The sequence below is a fragment of the Dysidea avara genome, chromosome 8, assembly GCF_963678975.1.
Source record: "Dysidea avara chromosome 8, odDysAvar1.4, whole genome shotgun sequence".
NCBI classification, from domain to species: domain Eukaryota; kingdom Metazoa; phylum Porifera; class Demospongiae; order Dictyoceratida; family Dysideidae; genus Dysidea; species Dysidea avara.
Genome location: NC_089279.1, coordinates 13,455,582 through 13,475,972, shown reverse-complemented (window position 1 = coordinate 13,475,972; position 20,391 = coordinate 13,455,582). Strand labels below are relative to the sequence as shown.

At 35.5% G+C, this 20,391-nt stretch overlaps 1 protein-coding gene across 1 annotated transcript in view; it reads left to right on the top strand.

Moving 5' to 3' along the window:
* The window catches only part of LOC136262908 (uncharacterized), an 84,517-nt gene that overhangs the window by 39,199 nt on the left and 24,927 nt on the right, over nucleotides 1–20,391 (top strand). The window contains exons 21-51 of the mRNA XM_066057326.1: nucleotides 1,420–1,597; nucleotides 2,279–2,607; nucleotides 2,708–2,783; nucleotides 2,857–2,972; nucleotides 3,686–3,766; nucleotides 3,835–4,094; nucleotides 4,151–4,298; nucleotides 4,364–4,416; nucleotides 4,471–4,720; nucleotides 4,777–4,970; nucleotides 5,021–5,175; nucleotides 5,397–5,449; nucleotides 5,508–5,624; nucleotides 5,678–5,808; nucleotides 5,861–6,023; nucleotides 6,147–6,416; nucleotides 6,470–6,835; nucleotides 6,887–7,114; nucleotides 10,353–10,687; nucleotides 10,742–10,840; nucleotides 10,889–11,042; nucleotides 11,095–11,202; nucleotides 11,253–11,342; nucleotides 12,636–12,811; nucleotides 13,928–14,062; nucleotides 14,119–14,250; nucleotides 14,332–14,425; nucleotides 14,484–14,657; nucleotides 14,714–14,894; nucleotides 15,322–15,407; nucleotides 15,667–16,134. Coding sequence (XP_065913398.1) covers nucleotides 1,420–1,597; nucleotides 2,279–2,607; nucleotides 2,708–2,783; nucleotides 2,857–2,972; nucleotides 3,686–3,766; nucleotides 3,835–4,094; nucleotides 4,151–4,298; nucleotides 4,364–4,416; nucleotides 4,471–4,720; nucleotides 4,777–4,970; nucleotides 5,021–5,175; nucleotides 5,397–5,449; nucleotides 5,508–5,624; nucleotides 5,678–5,808; nucleotides 5,861–6,023; nucleotides 6,147–6,416; nucleotides 6,470–6,835; nucleotides 6,887–7,114; nucleotides 10,353–10,687; nucleotides 10,742–10,840; nucleotides 10,889–11,042; nucleotides 11,095–11,202; nucleotides 11,253–11,342; nucleotides 12,636–12,811; nucleotides 13,928–14,062; nucleotides 14,119–14,250; nucleotides 14,332–14,425; nucleotides 14,484–14,657; nucleotides 14,714–14,894; nucleotides 15,322–15,407; nucleotides 15,667–16,134 — 5,400 coding nt within the window. The remainder of the gene's footprint in view (nucleotides 1–1,419; nucleotides 1,598–2,278; nucleotides 2,608–2,707; nucleotides 2,784–2,856; nucleotides 2,973–3,685; nucleotides 3,767–3,834; nucleotides 4,095–4,150; nucleotides 4,299–4,363; nucleotides 4,417–4,470; nucleotides 4,721–4,776; nucleotides 4,971–5,020; nucleotides 5,176–5,396; nucleotides 5,450–5,507; nucleotides 5,625–5,677; nucleotides 5,809–5,860; nucleotides 6,024–6,146; nucleotides 6,417–6,469; nucleotides 6,836–6,886; nucleotides 7,115–10,352; nucleotides 10,688–10,741; nucleotides 10,841–10,888; nucleotides 11,043–11,094; nucleotides 11,203–11,252; nucleotides 11,343–12,635; nucleotides 12,812–13,927; nucleotides 14,063–14,118; nucleotides 14,251–14,331; nucleotides 14,426–14,483; nucleotides 14,658–14,713; nucleotides 14,895–15,321; nucleotides 15,408–15,666; nucleotides 16,135–20,391) is intronic.

The following is a 20,391-nucleotide window of genomic DNA, read 5'->3' as shown; positions in this document are numbered from 1 at the left end:
AGTCTTTATGGACAATTCCAATGATTGCCAGTTGCACTAAAGCCATCACTAGTTACTCCAAATCAACACCTACATATGTGGTAGTGGAGAAAGAAATGGGACACAATGGAGAATATAACTAAGTCCATGTACACACTGTTAGCAAAAAGGCACATCTCAGGACCAAGCAACATCAAAGAGTGAAGAAATAAAGTCTGTAGCATTGGTCTAAATTGTTATCGTTGTGCATCTGGTGCAGCGTTTATATATTTGGTACAGGATTTATATATCTGGTGCAGTATTTATACAAGTAGAATGAAAAATTAGGAAGATTAGGGATCAAAGAAAAGAAAAGGTAGCCAAACAAGGGAATAGCTAAAAAGTAGTGAGATTGTGTATACATGCAGATATACTACCTATTTAATCCTTATACTTCAGTCTATAACCATGACTGAATTAAGGATCACCATTAGTATATTTGCAGGTATAGAAGACACCTCTATTGTATTACTGCTTTTTTTCTTTGATCACTAATTCGTATTAATTTTCTTTCTACTTGTTTGTTTATTTTTTTATAACATATTACTATGACTACTATATTGAACCCATGTATACCACATTAAAAGAAAGAATGGTGCAAAGTATCCCATAAGATTAATTTTGCATATAATGCACACTCCAACAATCAATTACTGAAAAGTGAAGTGGCAATCACACTTTATTTTCAGCTATGTTCAGCCTGTTACACAGTGTTACAAACAGAACAGCACAAGAAGCACCTCTGCAATCAATCCAGTCACTATGATATGGGCGTAAACACAACCATGGCAAAGTCGTACCGTGCTGTCACAAATTGACACCTTGCGTTATCAGTGAGGTAAAATGGTATATAGAGGAGGACAAGGGTAAACCCATGATGAGTGTATTGTATGTACTAGCATATCTATCCGTTGGCAAGATATGCTTGGCTGAAGGCATTAGTTAGTTAGTTAGTCAGTCAATCAATATAAAAATCTGTCAAATAGAAAAGATTTTAAAATTTCATAGAAACTGGTTGGAAAGGTTTGGGGTTGGTCTGAATACAATTATGGGCTAGCTTATGCCTAACCAATATCATCAAGGTGTCATGAAGGGAAATTGAGGCTGGTTTATGGTGATATGTTTGGCCAAATCTTTATGATCCCTAATATACAGTATTATCATACTGTATGATGTCTAGTGCACCCAAATACCCAGATTTTGCAGCAGACCCAGTTACAATCATTATCAACTGAATGTTTTAGTTGAGGTAGAATCCAGTAATATAGAAACATATGCTGCTTTAATAAAAGCAAATCAATTGCTTTTATGAATGTTGTGAATCTGCTTTTAGATGTAAAACAACATCCACTCATACTTTTCATTGTTAATTTGTTATGTGTTCTACTTATATATATCCAGATGTTGAATATTCATGAGCGTCGTCAATGTGGTATACCAGTGATCATTGAGGGAGAAACTGGTGTGGGGAAGACTGCACTAATTAACATGCTTTCCAAGTTATGGAATCATGCTTTGATTGATGAGTGGAGGAAAGTTAAAGGAAGGATTGTAGAGTATTTGTACAAGATATCTTGTGGTATGTCCAATTCATAACATTTTGGCTATACCGTATAGCTGGTAATTTTCGAAAGGTTTTTATTTTCGGATATTTCAAAGAGGCCCTTCTCTTCGAAAATAAATTCCCACGTCTGGTTGCTTTCGAAAATAAATTCCCACAAGTGAAAGCAATCGTCCAACTTTCGGCGATTCGTTTGTGTATTCCTCGAGTTTTAGCTCAGTATTGCTGATGATAATGGGTAAACTGTATCATTACTGTACCAATAACCAGAAAACAGGTGATCCAGAATGGGAATTGATGCTGTCTGCTCTATGCTAACTATGATCGAGCGTGATCGTGCCAGTGAATTCACTCCACCCGAGACTCCCTCAATCTTCTCTCCAGTGCACAGGAATGGGGCAGTAAGTCAGTTTTAGACAAACAGTCACGCATCTTCATAATTTGTGACACGAATTTCCGTTTATTTGAAATCCATCCGGACTTCGAAATATGCACTCTTCGAAATTAAAATCTTTCGAAATTCAGATTTAGCTTCTTGTGCGAAAATTTCTGTTTCGAAAATAACCCGCTATACGGTATATCTATCCCACTAGAATACCTATTTCAATTTTGTCCAACTGTTCTTTCCATGTGTCCATCCATTATTTGTACAGCGCATGCATTATGTACATGATGTGTATGACTGTGTATCGTATTTAGAATTTGAAGACAATAATCTTAAAAGTTCATTAGAGAAACTCAACACTCATGGTTGGCATTCTGATATGCAGCCACTAAGCCATAACAGTTCTCTAACTGAGGAGCAGCTAGTACCTTTGTTGGAACATACACCTCAAGATAGTGATTCACATAATTTTGAGTACATTAACAAGGAGCTTCTAAAGTTAATCAATACTACACCTATTCTTGAACTAATTGAGATAGATGTTGAAGCTGTTGCCATTGACAGTCAACCAATTATTAGTATTGATGATGATTCGGTGGTTGTTAAACTAGTAGACAAAAAGATCAAAGAATGTTCATCACAAGTATGTTGGTCTGTGAGTGTACATCACCAATTTTACAAATGGTTATGGTGTCAACTCTGTGAAGTAAACAATACTGTTATTCCTTCCCATTTTTCTGTAGGCTACTGCCAAAATGCTGTGTATTTTGTTGAATGGAAACTTAGTTCCTACATTTTATAAACTCAATGTTCATGCAGGTATGTATTATAACTGCTACAGATATACATACCTTGTATGTCTCATATATGCATATCCAATCTTCACTAATAGCACTAACCCCCCAAAAAATTCAAGAATTTTTCACACCGATTATTGATCTAGCTAAACAGTTGAAGAATAGTGCTAAGAAGCTGTCAGTGAAAACAGCACAAGAACCACTAATTACTGTAAGCTATTACATTGTTGTTGTTCAAGTAAAAATAAATGCTTGCCAACTATGAAAAATTACAGAATTTTGAATTCAGTGGAGATCACCTACGTACTTACATGTGTAGTTATACTACGTAGCTTGTCACTAGTCATGGGATCAAAATAATATCCACTAGTATACTGTATGTATACTAGTATACTGTATGTATACTAGGGACAGTTACACCGTCCCTACTGGAATTCCTAATTTTCCTTGTACTCAATTAATTTTTGTTGTTTTTTGTAATGTGATTAATTTTCATGACTGGTAAACTTTTGTTTACCACAACAAAGGAAAGAATGGTGCCAGATGTACATAAAATCTGAACATACACCCTAATAATAACCATGTTGCTTTGTTTTGAATTGCATATGTTTTGCAAAGCATAGTGACCCTAATTCAGTCATGGGTATAGACTGAAGTAGGGATTAAGTGTCCACTAGTATAACTTCAGGTGTACATAGGTGACTTCCTTGTTTCAGATGATGAACAGATTTGTTATCATTTTACCCTGTTTCATAGAGGAGTTAGCACTGTAGGATCTTTTGTGCTGAAAGTACCACTTGTGTAAAACACAGGGTTTTTAAATAGTTGCTTTTATGTACATATGTGTGATTGCTAGATGTGTGTGGGATACAAAAACAATGGCTTGCATGTGTGTATTTACCTGTTTCTTTTCATATTCTTTAGGTATTTCTGGATGAACTTAATACATCATCTTGTATGGGTTTGTTCAAAGAAATGATAGTTGACAAAAGTTTTGAGGGAGAGGTATATATATATATATTTGTGTGCTGCATGCATATGTAATTGTTTACTCGGATATTCAACTCATTTAGCCTCTACCATCAAACATATTTCTGATCGCAGCTTGTAACCCTCATAGAGGTAATAGCTTAGTTGTTCATCAAAGTAAACAGGATGTTGAGCCTAAGAATGATTCTGAAACTGAGACGTGGTTTAGAGGATCATATTATGTACAGAAGTTGCACCCCACATTAAAATTCCTCATGTGGAACTATGGGTCATTGAATGATGAGCAAGAAGCAGACTATATTAAAGAAAAAATGAAAATGGTCAATGATGATGAAATTGAAAAGTTAGTTTAACTTAATGCAGTTTTCTATCTAAATGAATCACATACTCATTCACCAGTGTACAGAACATAGCTTTTAGTGAACTGGTAGTAAAATGCCAAGAGCTAATACGACAGTTTGCATACGAGCAGCTAAGGAAGCTTGGAGTGGGTGACAATGATGCTAACCTCCGTGCTTCAAGTTGTGTCAGTCAAAGAGATATTCAGGTATGTGATGAATATTAGTGTCAATACCCTTCAATTGATAAGATACTTTTTATTGAACGTTGTAGAGGGTGTTTACATTCTACTGTTGGATAATCAAAACTTATGAAACTTTAATGATGTAAGTACTTGCATGTTACAATACAGTGCATATTTTAAGCACATTATGTTACAGGCCAAGTGCCGAAGATGCCTCACCTGCTACAATGGTTATGGGAGATATGCTTGATGCACAGATTGTTGCTCATCCTATGATCAAAGATGGCTTAGATCGAGTAGAAGTGAACCAAAGAGCTTTGCTGGTTGCTCTAGGCCTTGTGTACTATATGAAACTGAACACTGATTATCGAGCAAGATTTATTAAAGAGCTGGACAAAAAAATTCAAAGTTATAGTGTAAAATTTAGCGAAGCTTTTACTGATGAGGTATGAATGTTACGATGATAAAGTGTTTACAGTTATAAATGTCTATACATATACAGATGAATTATTACATTAACAAACTCAGTTTACCTACTGGCATAGCCAAGACTGAAGCATTAAAGGAGAATCTTTTTGCTACAATAATCTGTACAGTGACTAATACTCCACTTATTATTGTGGGTGCACCAGGATCATCAAAAACACTTTCTTTCAACCTCACAATATCTAACCTTAAAGGACCTGAATCTAGAGAGTAAGGTGGTTAACATGCTAGAACATGTTCAGGTATGGTACATCTTGCAGGGCACTTTTCCGTAACACTGAAGTATTCAAGTCCTTGGATCCACACTACTACCAGTGTTCACGACGTACTACCTCTACAGAAATTGAGACAGTGTTCCAACGTGCTATTAACAGACAACATAGTCATGATGGCTTTTCTATGCCTATACGCTGTGGTAAATTAAATTATCGTACAAGTATTATAGTAAAGAAATTCATACTTCCACATGCGGTAGCTGTAATTTATAATTATAACACAGCAGGAGTAGAATGTCTTGACACGAGTCAGAGTGTCATGTTCTATGACTGTTGTGATATAGCTTTATAGATGGCTTGCGTAAAGATATTATACAATGTACTTGAGGTTGAGAAGTACAACTATTTTGTTGCATTTTAGTTGTATTCATGGATGAAGCTGGTTTACCTGAGGAAAGTCATGAGTCACTAAAGGTTATTTCAATTTTTAAAAAGTATATGCACAAAGGTTTAGTTGTTGTCATGCATATAGGTGCTTCATTATCACTTGGATCAACAAGAAGTAGCTTTTGTTGGCATCACAAATCACGTCTTGGATGCAGCTAAAACCAACAGGGCTGTTAGTTTGTTTAGACCAACTGCTTCTCATGTAAATTAGTGTGTACTGTTACAGTTCATCTGTATATTGTGTTATTTCTGTAGAAAGACTTAGAGACACTTGCAAAAGGTTGCCTTTGTCTGAACCCTAACCAGCCACCACCAGATTTAGTACATGACATAAAAACAATTGTGAAGTTTTGTTCAGCTTATTATCAAGTTATGCTGGATAAGCGGTTAGTTTGTAATTGATATTCTTGTGGTACCATTGTTTGTGTAATATTGTAGGTTTGAAAATTTCTTTGGTTTAAGAGATTTTATTCATTTCATCAATTACATTCGACGAAACCGTCAAGGTTCTGTGAATGCAAGCCTTGTGTTACAGTCTTTGGAACGGAATTTTAATGGAAGTGAAGATTTTGAACACATTTGTTCTATCTTTTTAGAAAAGGTGTGGCATTGTACAATCTATATTAATTTATGTGGCAGCTTTGCATAGGAAAATTTGTTGATATACAAAGTGCATATTCGTTGTGTGTATGTAACGCATACATGTGTGTGTGTGTTTACATAGATTGATGCTGGCTTAAATACCAGTGATAGTCCCAAGCAGAGAACCATTGTTGAAATTCTACGCGATAGTCTTGCTGATAAGCCATACAACAGTCAAACAAAACACAGGTCATTAGATGATACTCAAAATGAAGTCCGTTACAAGTTGATCATTGATCCGAGTGAAGATGAGTCAATTACAAGACTTCTGTTCATGTTTGGTATACTAAAATTTGAAAATACACGCACGTTTATGTGCAGCAATTTCCCTGGAGATAGCCAACTCCAAAAGGTTATTATTTCATTTACAAACATTTGCATCCTTACTATTGTACAATTCAACAGATCAACACAATAGCTGCTATCAGGCACTCTGCCATTGAGGGTCACACAGTGATTATGAGTCAAACAGATGATATTCATGAAAGTTTCTATGATCTCTTCAATCAACACTTCCGTAGGATTGATGACCCTGAAGTTGGTCCTCGATACTTCACTAATATTGCTATTGGAGCTCACACCAAACCATCCAGAGTTCATCAAAATTTTCAGTGTATAGTAGTCATCAAGGAGTCAGAAATTAAGAACACTCCTGCTCCGTTTCTTAATAGGTTTGAAAAATACTATATATCACATAGGAACTTGCTAAATTTGGTACTTAAAGCTCTTCCTCCTTGGCTAAAAGTAATTGTGGACAGAGCTTGTAAAAAGGTTGGTTTGTAATTGTTAAACTGCTGGAATAAATATAAAGTGCATTTACAGGTTGATGAATTTTATACTCTGCTTGATGAAAGTGCATTCTATGGTTCTGTTAATGAAACAGTTTGCTCTCTTCTGCTCAGTATTCTTCCTAGACCAGGACACAAATACAAGGAAGCATCAGAATTCTTATCTGTAATTGATACTCCTACAAAGTTATCAAATACAGCACTGCTCCTTCATACTTTACTGAAGTGTCTTCATGAGATGGGTGGATTTTGCTATATGGAGGTAGTAATGTGCACAAGTGGAAGGAAAATTAGGATCTTTAAGTTGGATTGGGGATCAAAGAAATAGAAAGTAGCAGAAGAAGAGAATAGCTAAAAAGTAGTGAAACAAGAGAGTCAGCTATACCTGCAGATATGCTAGTGAACATTTAATTCCTATACTTCAGAGTATAACCATGACTGAATTAGGGATTAAATGTCCACTAGTATGTCTGAACCTCTCTACTTTTAGCTATTCCCTTGTTTCACTACTTTTTTCTTTGATTCCTAATCCGACTTAAAAATATTCCTAATTTTCCCTTGCACTTGTTAGTTTAATGTAGTTGTGAATAATGAACCAACACAAACTGCATCAAAAGAAGGAATGGCACCATGCATGTGATCTGAATGCTTGATCCAATGATCAATTATGTATTGAAAAGTGAGGTAGCCATGGCGCTTCATTTTCAGCTAGCTCCACCCATTGCACAGCATTACAAACAAGAAAAATATGAGAAGCATCTCTGCAATCAATCCAGTCATTATAGAAAATACAGGCGATAAGAAGGGTAGCTAGTCAGCACCGTCAGAGGGAAGCCATATTATGCTATCAGTAATCAATATCTTGCATGGTCAGCAAGAAGAACTGGAACACAAAGGAGGACAAAGGGGTAAGTCCATGTACTGTAGCTGCTGCCGTTGTTGAAAGGCATGTCTCTGGATGAAATGACGTCGAACAGTGAAGAAATCAGACAAATAGCATTAATCAAAATCGAGTTATGCTTGCCTGAAGGAATCAGTCAGTTAGTTAGTTAGTCAGTTTGTAGAAATTTAATTTGAAAATTTGAAAATTCCATCAAGACACACGATAGTGTGTCATGCAGCCAAGTACTGGGCGCACGACGGACAAGCGTGCATTTTATTCGAACCAAGAAAACGCCATTTTCACGCATCCATAGCTCGATAATGGCAGGACGGAAACTAACCATTTTTGCTGTGGAAACTCCCTTGGGGTAGGTACCTCCCATTCCATATTTGAGGTGAATTCGTCCATCCATCACTGAGATACGCGCTTTCAAAGTTTGTCTTATTTTCTTTATAATTTTTCTTAATCTTTTTCTTTGTCTCGCACACTTTAGAAAAATTGTAATAACTCATGTGTGCTTTGGTTGATTTACTTAAAATTTGGGGGCAGTAAGAGCATCATACTGTACATTTACAGTCCAATTTTGGTACAGATCAGACAAAGAGCAAGGAAGTTATGCGCAATTTTTCAAAAATCCAAAAGTGATTTGTTGTCACACCTCCAGGGTGAACCACTTGACAAAAGTACTTGAAAATTGGTCTGTGTATGGAGTAACTATCATGGTGCAAACGTTTTGAGGTTTGAAAGAAATCGCAGTAATAGTCATGGAGTTATAACAAAAATGCCAACTATGTGTAAAAAGCACACGATTGAGTTTGTTAATAAAAAAGTATTACTTGTCACGCCTACCAGGAAAACTAGTTTATAGAATCAGCTGAAAATAGGTAGAGAGGTAGATTAATTGTTTTAGAACAAGTTTTCAGTGGTTTATAAGGAATCAGATAAAAAACCACTGAGTTACACTATGAAAGTCAACTAGGTGTAACAAGTGAGCGATTGAGATATACTCTAATAGTGAAGTCACCCTAACAGAACATTCAGCTTCATAATAAATCTTTCTATTAGAATGTTCAGCTACAATCAAATCACCATGTAGAGAGTTCAGCTAACAACAAGTTACCCAAAAGAGAGTTCAGCTACAAAAAAATCACCCTGTAGAGAGTTCAGTTACAAACAAGTCACCTGTAGAGAGTTTAACTACACACAAGTTACCCTGAAGAGAGTTCAGCAATAAACAAGTCACCCTGTAGACTTCAGCTACAAACAAATCACCCTGTAGATAGTTCAACTGCAAAAAAGTCACCCTGTAGAGAGTTCAGTTACAAATAAGTCACTCTGTAGATAGTTCAGTTACAAACAAAGTACATGTACCTGTGGAGAGTTTAACTACAAACAAGTCACCCTGAAGAGAGTTCAGCAATAAACAAGTCACCCTGTAGACTTCAGCTACAAACAAATCACCCTGTAGATAGTTCAACTGCAAAAAAGTCATCCTGTAGTGAGTTCAGTTACAAATAAGTCACCCTAGAAAGAGTTGAACTACGAACAAGTCACCCTATAGTGAGTTCAGTTACAAATAAGTCACCTTGGAGAGAATTCAGCTACAAACAAGTCACCTTGGAGAGAGTTCAGCTACAAACAAATCACCCTGTAGAGAGTTCAGTTACAAATAAATCATCCTGTAAAGAGTTCAACTACAAACAAGTCACCCTATAGCGAGTTCAGCTACAAACAAATCACCTTGTAGAGAGCTCAGCTACAAACAAGTCACCCTGTAGAGAGTTCAGTTACAAATAAATCACCCTGTAAAGAATTTAATTACAACCTATAGAGAATTCAGCCACAAACAAGTCACCCTGTAGACTTCAGCTACAAACAAGTTACCTTGTGGAGATTCTGCTACAAAGTAGTCTACCTGTAGGAGAGAGGATGTGTATATTTTTCATACAGTAATAATTTTTGTAGAAAATTTCATCATTATCCATAGAATTCAGGTCTTGATGTCGACTCCTTTCTGCAGAAAAAGACAAGTAAAATAACTACAAAGCTGGCTACAGGCTGGCTTTGGAGTATACAAATACAAAATGAAGTGATATCTATACAAAAACAGCCAAGCTGTGAAAAAAGGGTGTGGCCTCCAAAAAGCCAGGGTGAAAAAAGATGTGAAATCCAAGGTGGCCACCAAGAAATGGCTGTGATGGTAGGTTAATGGCAAAAATTTTAATAACGAAAATTCAGGTGAATTTGTGTTGCCTTCTCCTAGGATTTGACATCAACCTGAATTGTCGTTATTAATATTTTTGCCATTAACCTACCATCACAGCCATTTCTTGGCCTCCACCTTGGATCTTTTTTCACCCTGGCTTTTTTGGAGGCCGCACCCTTTTTTCAGAGCTTGGCTGTTTTTGTATAGATAAAAAACTTGTTGGAAAGTTTTGGGGTCGTTCTGAAGGCAGTTTTGGGCTTAGCTATGCCTAACCAATATCATGTCAAGCTAGTATGAAGGAAAAGTGATGCTGATGTTAGGGTGATAGCTTTGGCCAGAGAATCCCAATTCTGATCCCTAATATACAGCACTATCATACTGTATGATATTTTACAATATTTTGTCATGCAGAGTACAACAGATGAACTAGAACATGATGCCAGTAGTATTATTGAACTATTAGCAACTACAGGCTCTGAATTTGGTGGTGTGGCTTCAAAACTGGACAATTCTGATCTCCATACAATATTAGAATGGATTATAGAGGCACTGGATTTATTGTACTTACAAGAGGAGGCCCCTAACATAAAATATTTTGACAGTGGAGATGGTAGTCGTGTTCAAACACTTTCAGCTAGCAATGGAGCCTGTATGGTGATTGCATTAATTACACAATGGTTGGTGAGGTTCATGTGTAAGAAACTTATGCAGTTGATGACTCCAGAAGCATTGATATTAAAGCGAAAGTATGTATACAATTATTACTTTATGTAATAGAGCATGTAACAAACTTCTTTTAGGAGTTTACCAATTTCATATTTAGAAGCTTACTTGAACTATCAGACCCATTTTAGTTTAAGTGGGTTAATCACAAACCATATCCAAATGCTTGATCAGTGGTAAGTTAATTACAAGGTTAACTGATTATAATCTTGCATACACCATAGTTCTGGACACAAAATAGCCACAAAGCTAATTTGCTACACTCGGTCTAGTTCATTAATTCATCAACTACCAACCATTTACCCAAGGCCTGCACATTCTTCCACAGAAGAAATACACAAGTCAAAGAAAAGTATTGAAACATTGATATATGATAAGGTTCCTGATATACATAGAATTGTGACTGTTTGATTTACAACTTGACTTGTAGGTGGAAAATTCATTTCTGTGTAAATTTTCTGGTGTTTCCTCTCAAACATCTTTTAAGCTCCAGTTACAGTCTTTTAAAGATTCTTCTCAGCAAACAGTGTTTGTTTTGGTAAAGTAGTTTATATTAAAACTGTGCAACTACATGTTATGTTATTGTAGATCATTAACATGAAAGAGACTAATAGTCAGATTATAAATCATATTAGAATAATGATTGAAGAAGTAGATTTTTCTAATGGATTATTCAAGGTATGTAAAAAATGTAATTATAGTTGCTGCTATTTGATTTTTACTGTAATTCTATAATTCTTATAATTTATTATGAAATAAATCCATCCTAAGCTGTGATAATACATATTGTAGGTGTGACCTCCAGGGTTTTAAAACTATGAAATCAAAGATGGAGTCTAGAAATATAGCACTCAAAACTGTCAGAATATAAATGTTAATAAAAATTTACAACCAGTAGTACAAACTGATCCTGTTCCCTGTATCTCGTCCTGTAGTGGATCCTACCCTCTTGAAGTGGCACTACATCTTCTTTCTCTACATTCTCTGCCATATCACACAACACTGCATAACCACCTTATTCCACGATGAAACTACTGTGCATGCCTGACAGCATGCCACATATAAATTTCCATTCTCCACACCAGCACCAGACCCTGTTTTCTGGTTATGTGAGGGAATGGATACATCAAACATATCCTTCAGATTATCCGTCACTTATTTCATATTATAAATCTTATACATACAATCATATTTTTTTTAATTGTTAATTTAAAGGGATCTATGCAATATAAAGTAGTGAAACAAGAGATGAAGGATGATATTACAGCATAGCCCTGTGGGAAAGTCCCTACTTTGGCACAGAATAAAAATAATTGTTATAATAGCTAATGTGCCAAAGTAGGGACTTTCCCACTGAGCTATGCTGTAATATCATCATTCATTTCTTGCTTCATTACTTTTTATTGCATAGATCCCTATTTCATTTTTAAATTAAATTTAAAGTACTACTTTGTTTAGTTTTTTTGTTGTAGCACAGCTAGACTTGTGATTGTTCTATTAGAATATCATACATCCAGGACTGTTGTATTAGAGTATCTCGAGTCAGACAAGTGGTGTGCAGCTAGCTAGACCAATAAGGTCTTGTTTTCTGTTAAGTAAAGAGCTATATTGTAAAGAGGTGTGGTCTCCATACTCTATCGCTAATTAGCCAATCTAGATCTTTATTTGATGGGTGTGATCGCAAACCTATCATGAGCTGGTCTGGTAGCACCCACCCTTTTGCATGGTGCTGCCAGACTAATCGCGAACGGGATCCCAATCGTGAAGTTGCAGATATTATATGAACTGGTACTATTCCTTAAAGGTGATTTTTGTCATTTAAGATGTCTCTAGGATTATTTTCAAAGGCGGGATTTTGGGCAGTGCATGAAACTTTTGGGGCAATCCCTACTTAAATGGTACTATCATTTGATACAATTGTAACTGCTACGTAATATAATGTATTTGTGAGTTGTGTGTTTTAACTTACAGAAACTCTTTGTAATTCTACTGCACTTTCCCCCAACAATGTTCTATGAGCCATGCTATCCAGCATTATTCCTGTATGGTTGGGATCACTACTACCTGGATACTATAAGTCAGTCTAAACAACTTCCTGTTATGGATGTCACTGATCAAGCTAAACCAACATCTCTTGTTGATATCAGGTAAGGTATTGACACTGTTACACAGCTACATTGTGGCTATTGTAACCAAAAATTCATTCATTGTTGAATTCAAACCTAACCACATAGTAGCAAAATTCAAGTGGTCGATACAAATTTTGTATAGTACGTTGCATGCAATTTTAATGACTTCACTACACTATGTATTCAATGCATACTTGTAGAATATATCGTATGACAACAAATATTGGCGAAACTAATATTAGCTATTTGCTATAAAATTGCAGTTGGCGAAATTTTAATTAGGCGAAATGCTCTCACTGAAAAATTGGCGAATGGCATAAGTACGATGCTGTACTGACTCGCTTTAAAGAATATTCTGGTCCTGCTTCCATAGATGCCTACTGTACTCGAATATCTGTGCTCCAATTTCTTTCTTGGCCATACCTACTTTCAGGATTATTTGCTGTCTGTAGGTATACAGTACTTGTCCATTTATCAATGGCTGCGCACGAATTCATATCTACTGCTGTCTGCAAGCTTACGTGGAACCATGCCCACTAATCGAGTATGAGTTCTAGTCTAGTCAGTAAGCCACACCCATTTTGGCAAGCATGGAACCACACCAATTTACCAGTTTCAGCAGTATCCACAAAGGTTTGTCGAAACTCTACTTCAACAAATGCTTGACCCAATGTTTGAAAATAATATTGACGAAATTTAAATTTGGCGGTTTAGTGACGAATCGCCAATTCACCAAATTTAGTTCACCGTCAAATTTAATTGATATACAGTACGTAGCGAGTCAGCTGACCAAACGATTGTACCAAGAGCTCATAACTCCAAAGTGTGTCATGTAAATCAAAAGTATTAATAGATTATCACAAGAAGCCACTATGGTAATATAATTTTACAGTTTAAAAGCCCTCAGGAAGCCTCAGAAATGATTTGCAACTATCCAAAGGCTATAATCTTGTATCATGTCATGTTTACATCCATTAAAAAATTATGAGTTTATATATTATTGTGCACAGATGGACACTTACATAGGTAATCACACAATCTTTAAATTATTCTAGTTTCAAAAACAAGAGCATTTGCTATATATGAACATTGAGTTGAAGAATGACACTGATTTATTTTCTTACACACATGCAGGATATGGTTTAGACAATCTTGTTTGTCAATATCAGAAGTGTCTTCATCGCCTACAACTACTCCAATTGATTCAATGAGCACAGATCTTCTAACCTTATTGAATAAACCAGAGAGTATTCAGGTTATTGCATCCAGGTGCTCTATACACTGTTATCTATCATGCATAAGAATCCTTATTTCTTTAATCTTAGAATTTTGCTAACTTCTACTGATTCTACTCAATTCTCACTTGAAGCACTACCAAACATCACTGCAAAATACTCTTACTTGAAACAGCTTCTTGTTGATAAAAAAGTTGGTGATGTTCTTTGCAGCAAGTTCAGGTCAGTCTCAAATCACTGCTGTTTGGTAACAGCAGCCAGCTATAAACAAACTATTTTGTCAAATTTCACATATGTATGTAGATCATACTGGAAGCCGTCAGTTATAGGTAACCATCTTGAACAAGCTGCAAGCTTTGCCAAAAGCAGAGAATCTACTCTGAGCATATCTGACTCTGTATGTATGCGTGTATAGTGTAGTAGTGTTTCTAATACAACAATGTGTGTGCTTCTAGGTGGACTCAGCATGCAAGACATCTTTCTTCAACTTCATAGCCTACATGATTTATGAAATTAGTAAAAGTCGTGGTCTTGAATTGTTGTTTAGTAGTCATTGTGATGATGCTACACTGGATCTGTTCCTGAAGTTGCTTGATGTCTACCCTGTTCCCAAATTGTCAGAAATCAAGGTGAGTTCTTTCTTCACTGTTAATATGTAGTGTTAAATTTTCATCTTCTTTTATAGGCTTTCAATAACACTTGGGATTGCCGCATACATGCTATTGGCAAACCTACCTACATTTCTCAGTTCCCATTATTCAGAGATATATCTACATACATTAATAACATGATTCAACAGAACATTGATAAATCTAATGAGAATATTGACATTTTACAGGACAGTGGTACTTCTACTGTTGCTGCTGGTATGTTTCATTCCTGAGCATAAGCAACACTAGTCAGTCTGATTTGAACTAATATTTCCCTTAAACCTTCATACCGATGTATCTGTGTACACTACATACACACAGGGTTTGCAAAGCAGGACTTCTTTAGTACTAATTATATAGTTCAATTTTAACAATTTAAAATGCTGTAATCGGGTAGCTATTGTACATGCTAATCTAGACTTTTAGACTAGGCTTTATAACTTCATAGCCAATATGAATATATAGAGGTAGTCACAAATACACATTTTAGTAAAGACTACGTACAATAGTAATTGTACATACATATGTAATTTATATCCCCATACACCAAACTATGCATGATTTGTACATATACATATGACCAAGTACTGGAAGAGGAAACTATCATGTCTGCATCCATTTACTGTATGTTCTGTACTATTAGGCTTAGTAAATAAAGACCAGATGTTGAAGAAGCTGTACAACTCTTTGTTTAATGAAATTGATACAGTTATGAAAGGAGATAAAACGGTTAGTACATTATAAACTGGGTAAATATGCAGTGTATCACTTTTCACCTAAAGTCAAATATGATATTCTTAATTACTATACAAAGCCTATATATATGTTAAACAATTAATTGCACTGTTCTACTAAAGCAAATCACTATTCTATATCCTATATAGCTTCTGTGTTTCCACTATTGTTTAGTGTTTAAATAAGTGCTTGCTTAAACACTCCAATGTATGTACTACTCTAGCGGTATACATTTGGTCTATTTGAATTTCAGGTTGGAGAAAAGCATGTGATTGCTGTTGCAGTTAAGGAGACGCAAAACGACAAAGAAATGTGGCAAAAATATTACAATGAATTTGTCAGTCAATACCTGCACATGTCTGCTGCCCCAGACAGTATAGAATACAAGTTGTTGCGTTTAACATTTGATGATGCACTAAACAACTACAGTGAAATGAAAGCTATTGCAATACATTGTTACATGTACCTGTATCAACTAGACTTGGCTAAAGTTGTGGCATTATTGAAACCATTGACACAACTCAAGGTGATAAAAGATGAAAATTCAGTCTATCCAGATGATCCTGAACAATCTATTGTTTTTACATCTCAAGCAGTACAAGGGACCAACATATCTAGATTTATAGTGGATTCACTATTTCTTGCATTGATCAACATTTTGTATCATAATGGTAAAAAGCAGAATCTTTTTCAAGAATGGTATAGCTCCTACCGAGACTTGGTTAGTTGTTAAAGTTTGTGTTCACTACTTAACTACATAATATTCCTCTTTTTACAAATACAGGTGCCAAAAAATACTGTAATTCACTTTTAATTACAAAATTGTACGACTTTTTTACTTGAAAGTTTTTAACTATCTACTAGCTAAATTAATTTCATGGCTCAGCACTATTCTGTGTGGCTTACTGCTTTTACTATCAATTTTCGATTAGACACATCATGTATAGTTTGTGTTGCTTAAGATCAAGCAAGATATTCTAATAGAGCAGTCACCTGATAGCAAATTGCTACTCCCTCTGTTATACTTGTTATTTACAGTTTATGCTAGACATTTTTATATTGCTACATCATATATGCCTGTTCCACTTGTATACGCATACTGTACTATCACTTGCTGTCTTGAAAACGTCAGTGAAGAGTCAGCATGGTCAGCTGCTAGTTATCAAAAATAAAGTTTCGTTCAGTGTAATTCATTTGAAAACATTTTGCTAAAAGTTTAATTGTGAAACTTATTGGTCAAAATATAACTGAATTACAGTAAAAAACTTATTTAATAAATAAATTTTAAGTGATGTCATAGAAATGGCTGACTAGTGACCTACTTTGTTCACTGTATGTATTAATGTGCCCTAAAGTATGGGTCATTCCATGTCAAATCAACAAGGAATTTAGGGTCACCTCTTGGATTTTGACGAAACTTGGTGTGTTTGTAGTACCTGTGGTGCTTATCACTCATGCAAATTTTTAGCTCCATACATTCCATAGTTTCTGATTTATGACCACAAATATTTTGAATATTTCATGAAAATTTGGTCTATCTCTAGTTATAAAATTGACTGCAACTTTGTACTGTGTAAATATTTTTAAATACAATTTTCACTGATGGAAGACTGTTGATTGACCTTTTCAGTGATCCCTAAATCATGGGATATCCACTTAATTATGGTTCAAAACTACTTCATTGAAAACTTTAATCCTTTATATTTTGAAAAATGCTTCTTGAAATTTTTCAAATTCTTTTGTGAATAATGAATGGGTCATAATCTATGTTTGATAAAATTTTTGTGGTGGGACTACAATGGGCTCAAGGGATATAATGAATTATGTTGTGGTATGCGGTGGAATTTGCAGTCTATCAATGCTGTATTGGAGTGTACACCTCCAATAACCACTCACAACAAAGCCATGCCAAGTTTGTCTTACAGAATAAGGGTGTCTAGGTACATTGCAACCTGTATTAGTGACCACCTGTATTGAAAGGCCATCTATGTGCTGCAGTTAAGTTATACTTCTTTAATATATAGCACCAAAGCATCAACCCTTTCTAGCAAATCCAAAAATGGTCCTTATTAGACAGGTTGACTATAAATTATAGATCTGATCACCATGCGTCCATAAACATCATGTAAATGTTGTACCATCTCTTCACAAGTACCTTCTTTATTAAGTTGAATCCCACTGTAGTGGACTTAGCCATATTTAAGTTCCGTATGTGTCTGCATGTTAGAGTTAAATCACCGCCGCGCATGTGTACGGAAAATACAGTATGAGGGGGTGTGTCAAAAGGCTAATACAGCACGAGGTGAAGCCGAGTGCTGTATTTACCTCGAGACACCCCCACGAGTACTGTATTTTTCGTACACACAAGCAAGGCGGTGCTTTAAGTGTTATATTGTACTTCCTGGTCGTCTGGCTCGGAGCGATTTTCTCTAGTACTCAAACCACTGCGATTTTCGGTGATACGTATATCAGTAAGTGTTCATATAATCTATTTCTAGTCATAGAACGAACTAATAGGATTAGTTTGGCTAGTTTTAGCGATTTACAATGTCTCGCATGTGATCAATAGTGCTGACTTAGTGGAGTCATGTTTTAAAAGCTTCGTGATCAGACGATCAGTAAGTGTTTATACAATCTATTTCTAGCCGTAGAACGAACTTATAGGATTATTTTGGCTGGTTTTAGCGATTTACAGTGTGTTGTTTACGTAGCATTCCTTAAATAAATTCTCCACATAACTGTACTATATTTTCCCAAGTGTGCTGTATTTGCCCAAATAAGCGCATAACTGTACTGTATTTGCCCAATTAGCTGCATAACTGTACTGTATGACTCATACAGTAGTTATACAGCTGATTAGTACTGTATGGACAATACAATACGCGGCATCGCTTTGATCCTCCCACGCAAAGTACAATATAGGTACATACAACAGAACTCCTCAGAAGGGATACCTGGATACCTTGATAACCAGGACACCTGTTTATACACTGTACTCCCACTCTAGCGGTGCACATAACATTTAGACCAAGACACTTCTGTGGCTTCTGTAATATGAGCACTTTATTATGGTTCTAGCAATGGAGGGGTTTACCATATACATGCATTAATTGTACCTCAATGTGTGAAAGTAATTGCTACATTACTTTATATTCACAACCACTTTGAAGATCAAGTCATAAATTCATACACATACTCACATAGGAAGTAAACATGTTGACCACATATTTAACGTTTACCTGTACTGATCTTCAAAACGTGAACACAAAATACTTTAAAAAACTTTAGTAATTACAGTACTATAAATCACGCATTGAGGTGCAAGCAAGTGTTAATAATATAAAAATTCTTGGTACAAGTAATGCATCTACTGTATATAGTGTAACTCTTCTATTCCCTGGACCATGTTAATTTTTGAGAAAACACAGACTTGTCTTGGGTCCAAAATGTATGTACAATTATAAAGTAAGATCATGAGGCTATCAAGGTACTCAGATATCCTTTTTGAGGAGGTCTATGCAGCCATGTACGTAACTTGAATAGTGTAGAGTGGGGATTGTATGTAAGTGCACTATGGCAAGATTTTACTTAATAAATAAGGTATAACTGAAGAGATGGTACAACATTAATGTGCATGATGATCTCATTTATAGTCAACCTGTAATAAGGACCATTTTTGGATTTGCTAGAAAAGATTGATACTTTGGTGCTATACATTAAGATCCAATTGAAGTATAAATTAGCTGCAGCTTATAGGTGGTCTTTCAATACAGGTGGTCATTAATACAGGTTGCAATGTACCTAGACACCTTCACTCTGTAAGACAAACTTGGCATGGCTTTGTTGTGAGTGGTTATTGGAGGTGTACACTCCAATACAGCAATGATAGACTGCAAATTCCACCGCATACCACAACATAATTCATTATATCTCTTGAGCCCATTGTGGTCCCACCACGGGCATTTTATCAAACATAGACTATGACCCAATCATTATTCACAAAAAACATTGAAAAATTTCAAGCAGCATTTTTCAAAATATAAAGGATTAAAGTTTTCAATGAAGTAGTTTTGAACCATAATTAAGTGGATATCCCATAATTTAGGGATCACTGAAAAGGTCAATCAACAGTCTTCCATCAGTGAAAATTGTATTTAAACATATTTACACAGTACAAAGTTGCAGTTGATTTTGTAACTAGAGATAGACCAAATTTTCATGAAATATTCAAAATATTTGTGGTCATAAATCAGAAACTATGGAATGTATGGAGCTAAAAATTTGCATGAGTGATAAGCACCACAGGTACTACAAACACACCAAATTTCGTCAAAATCCAAGAGGTGACCCTAAATTCCTTGTTGATTTGACATGGAATGACCCGTATATCTGTAGGTGTAAGTGACCCGAGTCCTTACTTTCTATTTTTATGATCCCTAAATGATCTTAAAATCCTAATTATTCCTTGTACATGTTTGTTTACTTTTTGTAATATAATTATGACTGGTGGACCATGCATACCACATCAAAAAAAAAGACAGACGTATCTTAAATTAATTTTGGGTCTGAACACATGCACCAACTATCAATTACTGAAAAGTGAAAGGGCCATTTCACTTCATTTTCAACCCATTACACAGTGTTATAAATGAAGAACAGTATAAGAAATCACCTCTGCACTCAATCCAGTCACTACAAAAATATGGACAATTCTCTTTATAAATGCACACAAGGAAGCCAATACATGTTAGTGTGACACCTTGGACTGTCAGCAAAAAGAAATGGGACACAAAGGAAGACAACCATGATGTATGCATTGTACGTACATACATTTTGTACATACAAGAAGCACCTGTTAGGCTGAAGTGATATCTATAACAAAACAAAACATGGGCTTGTCTGAAGGCATTAGTAAAGTTAACCAGTCAATAGAAAATTCCGCTGAATTATTTTTTTTTAAATTCATGGCAACCTATTG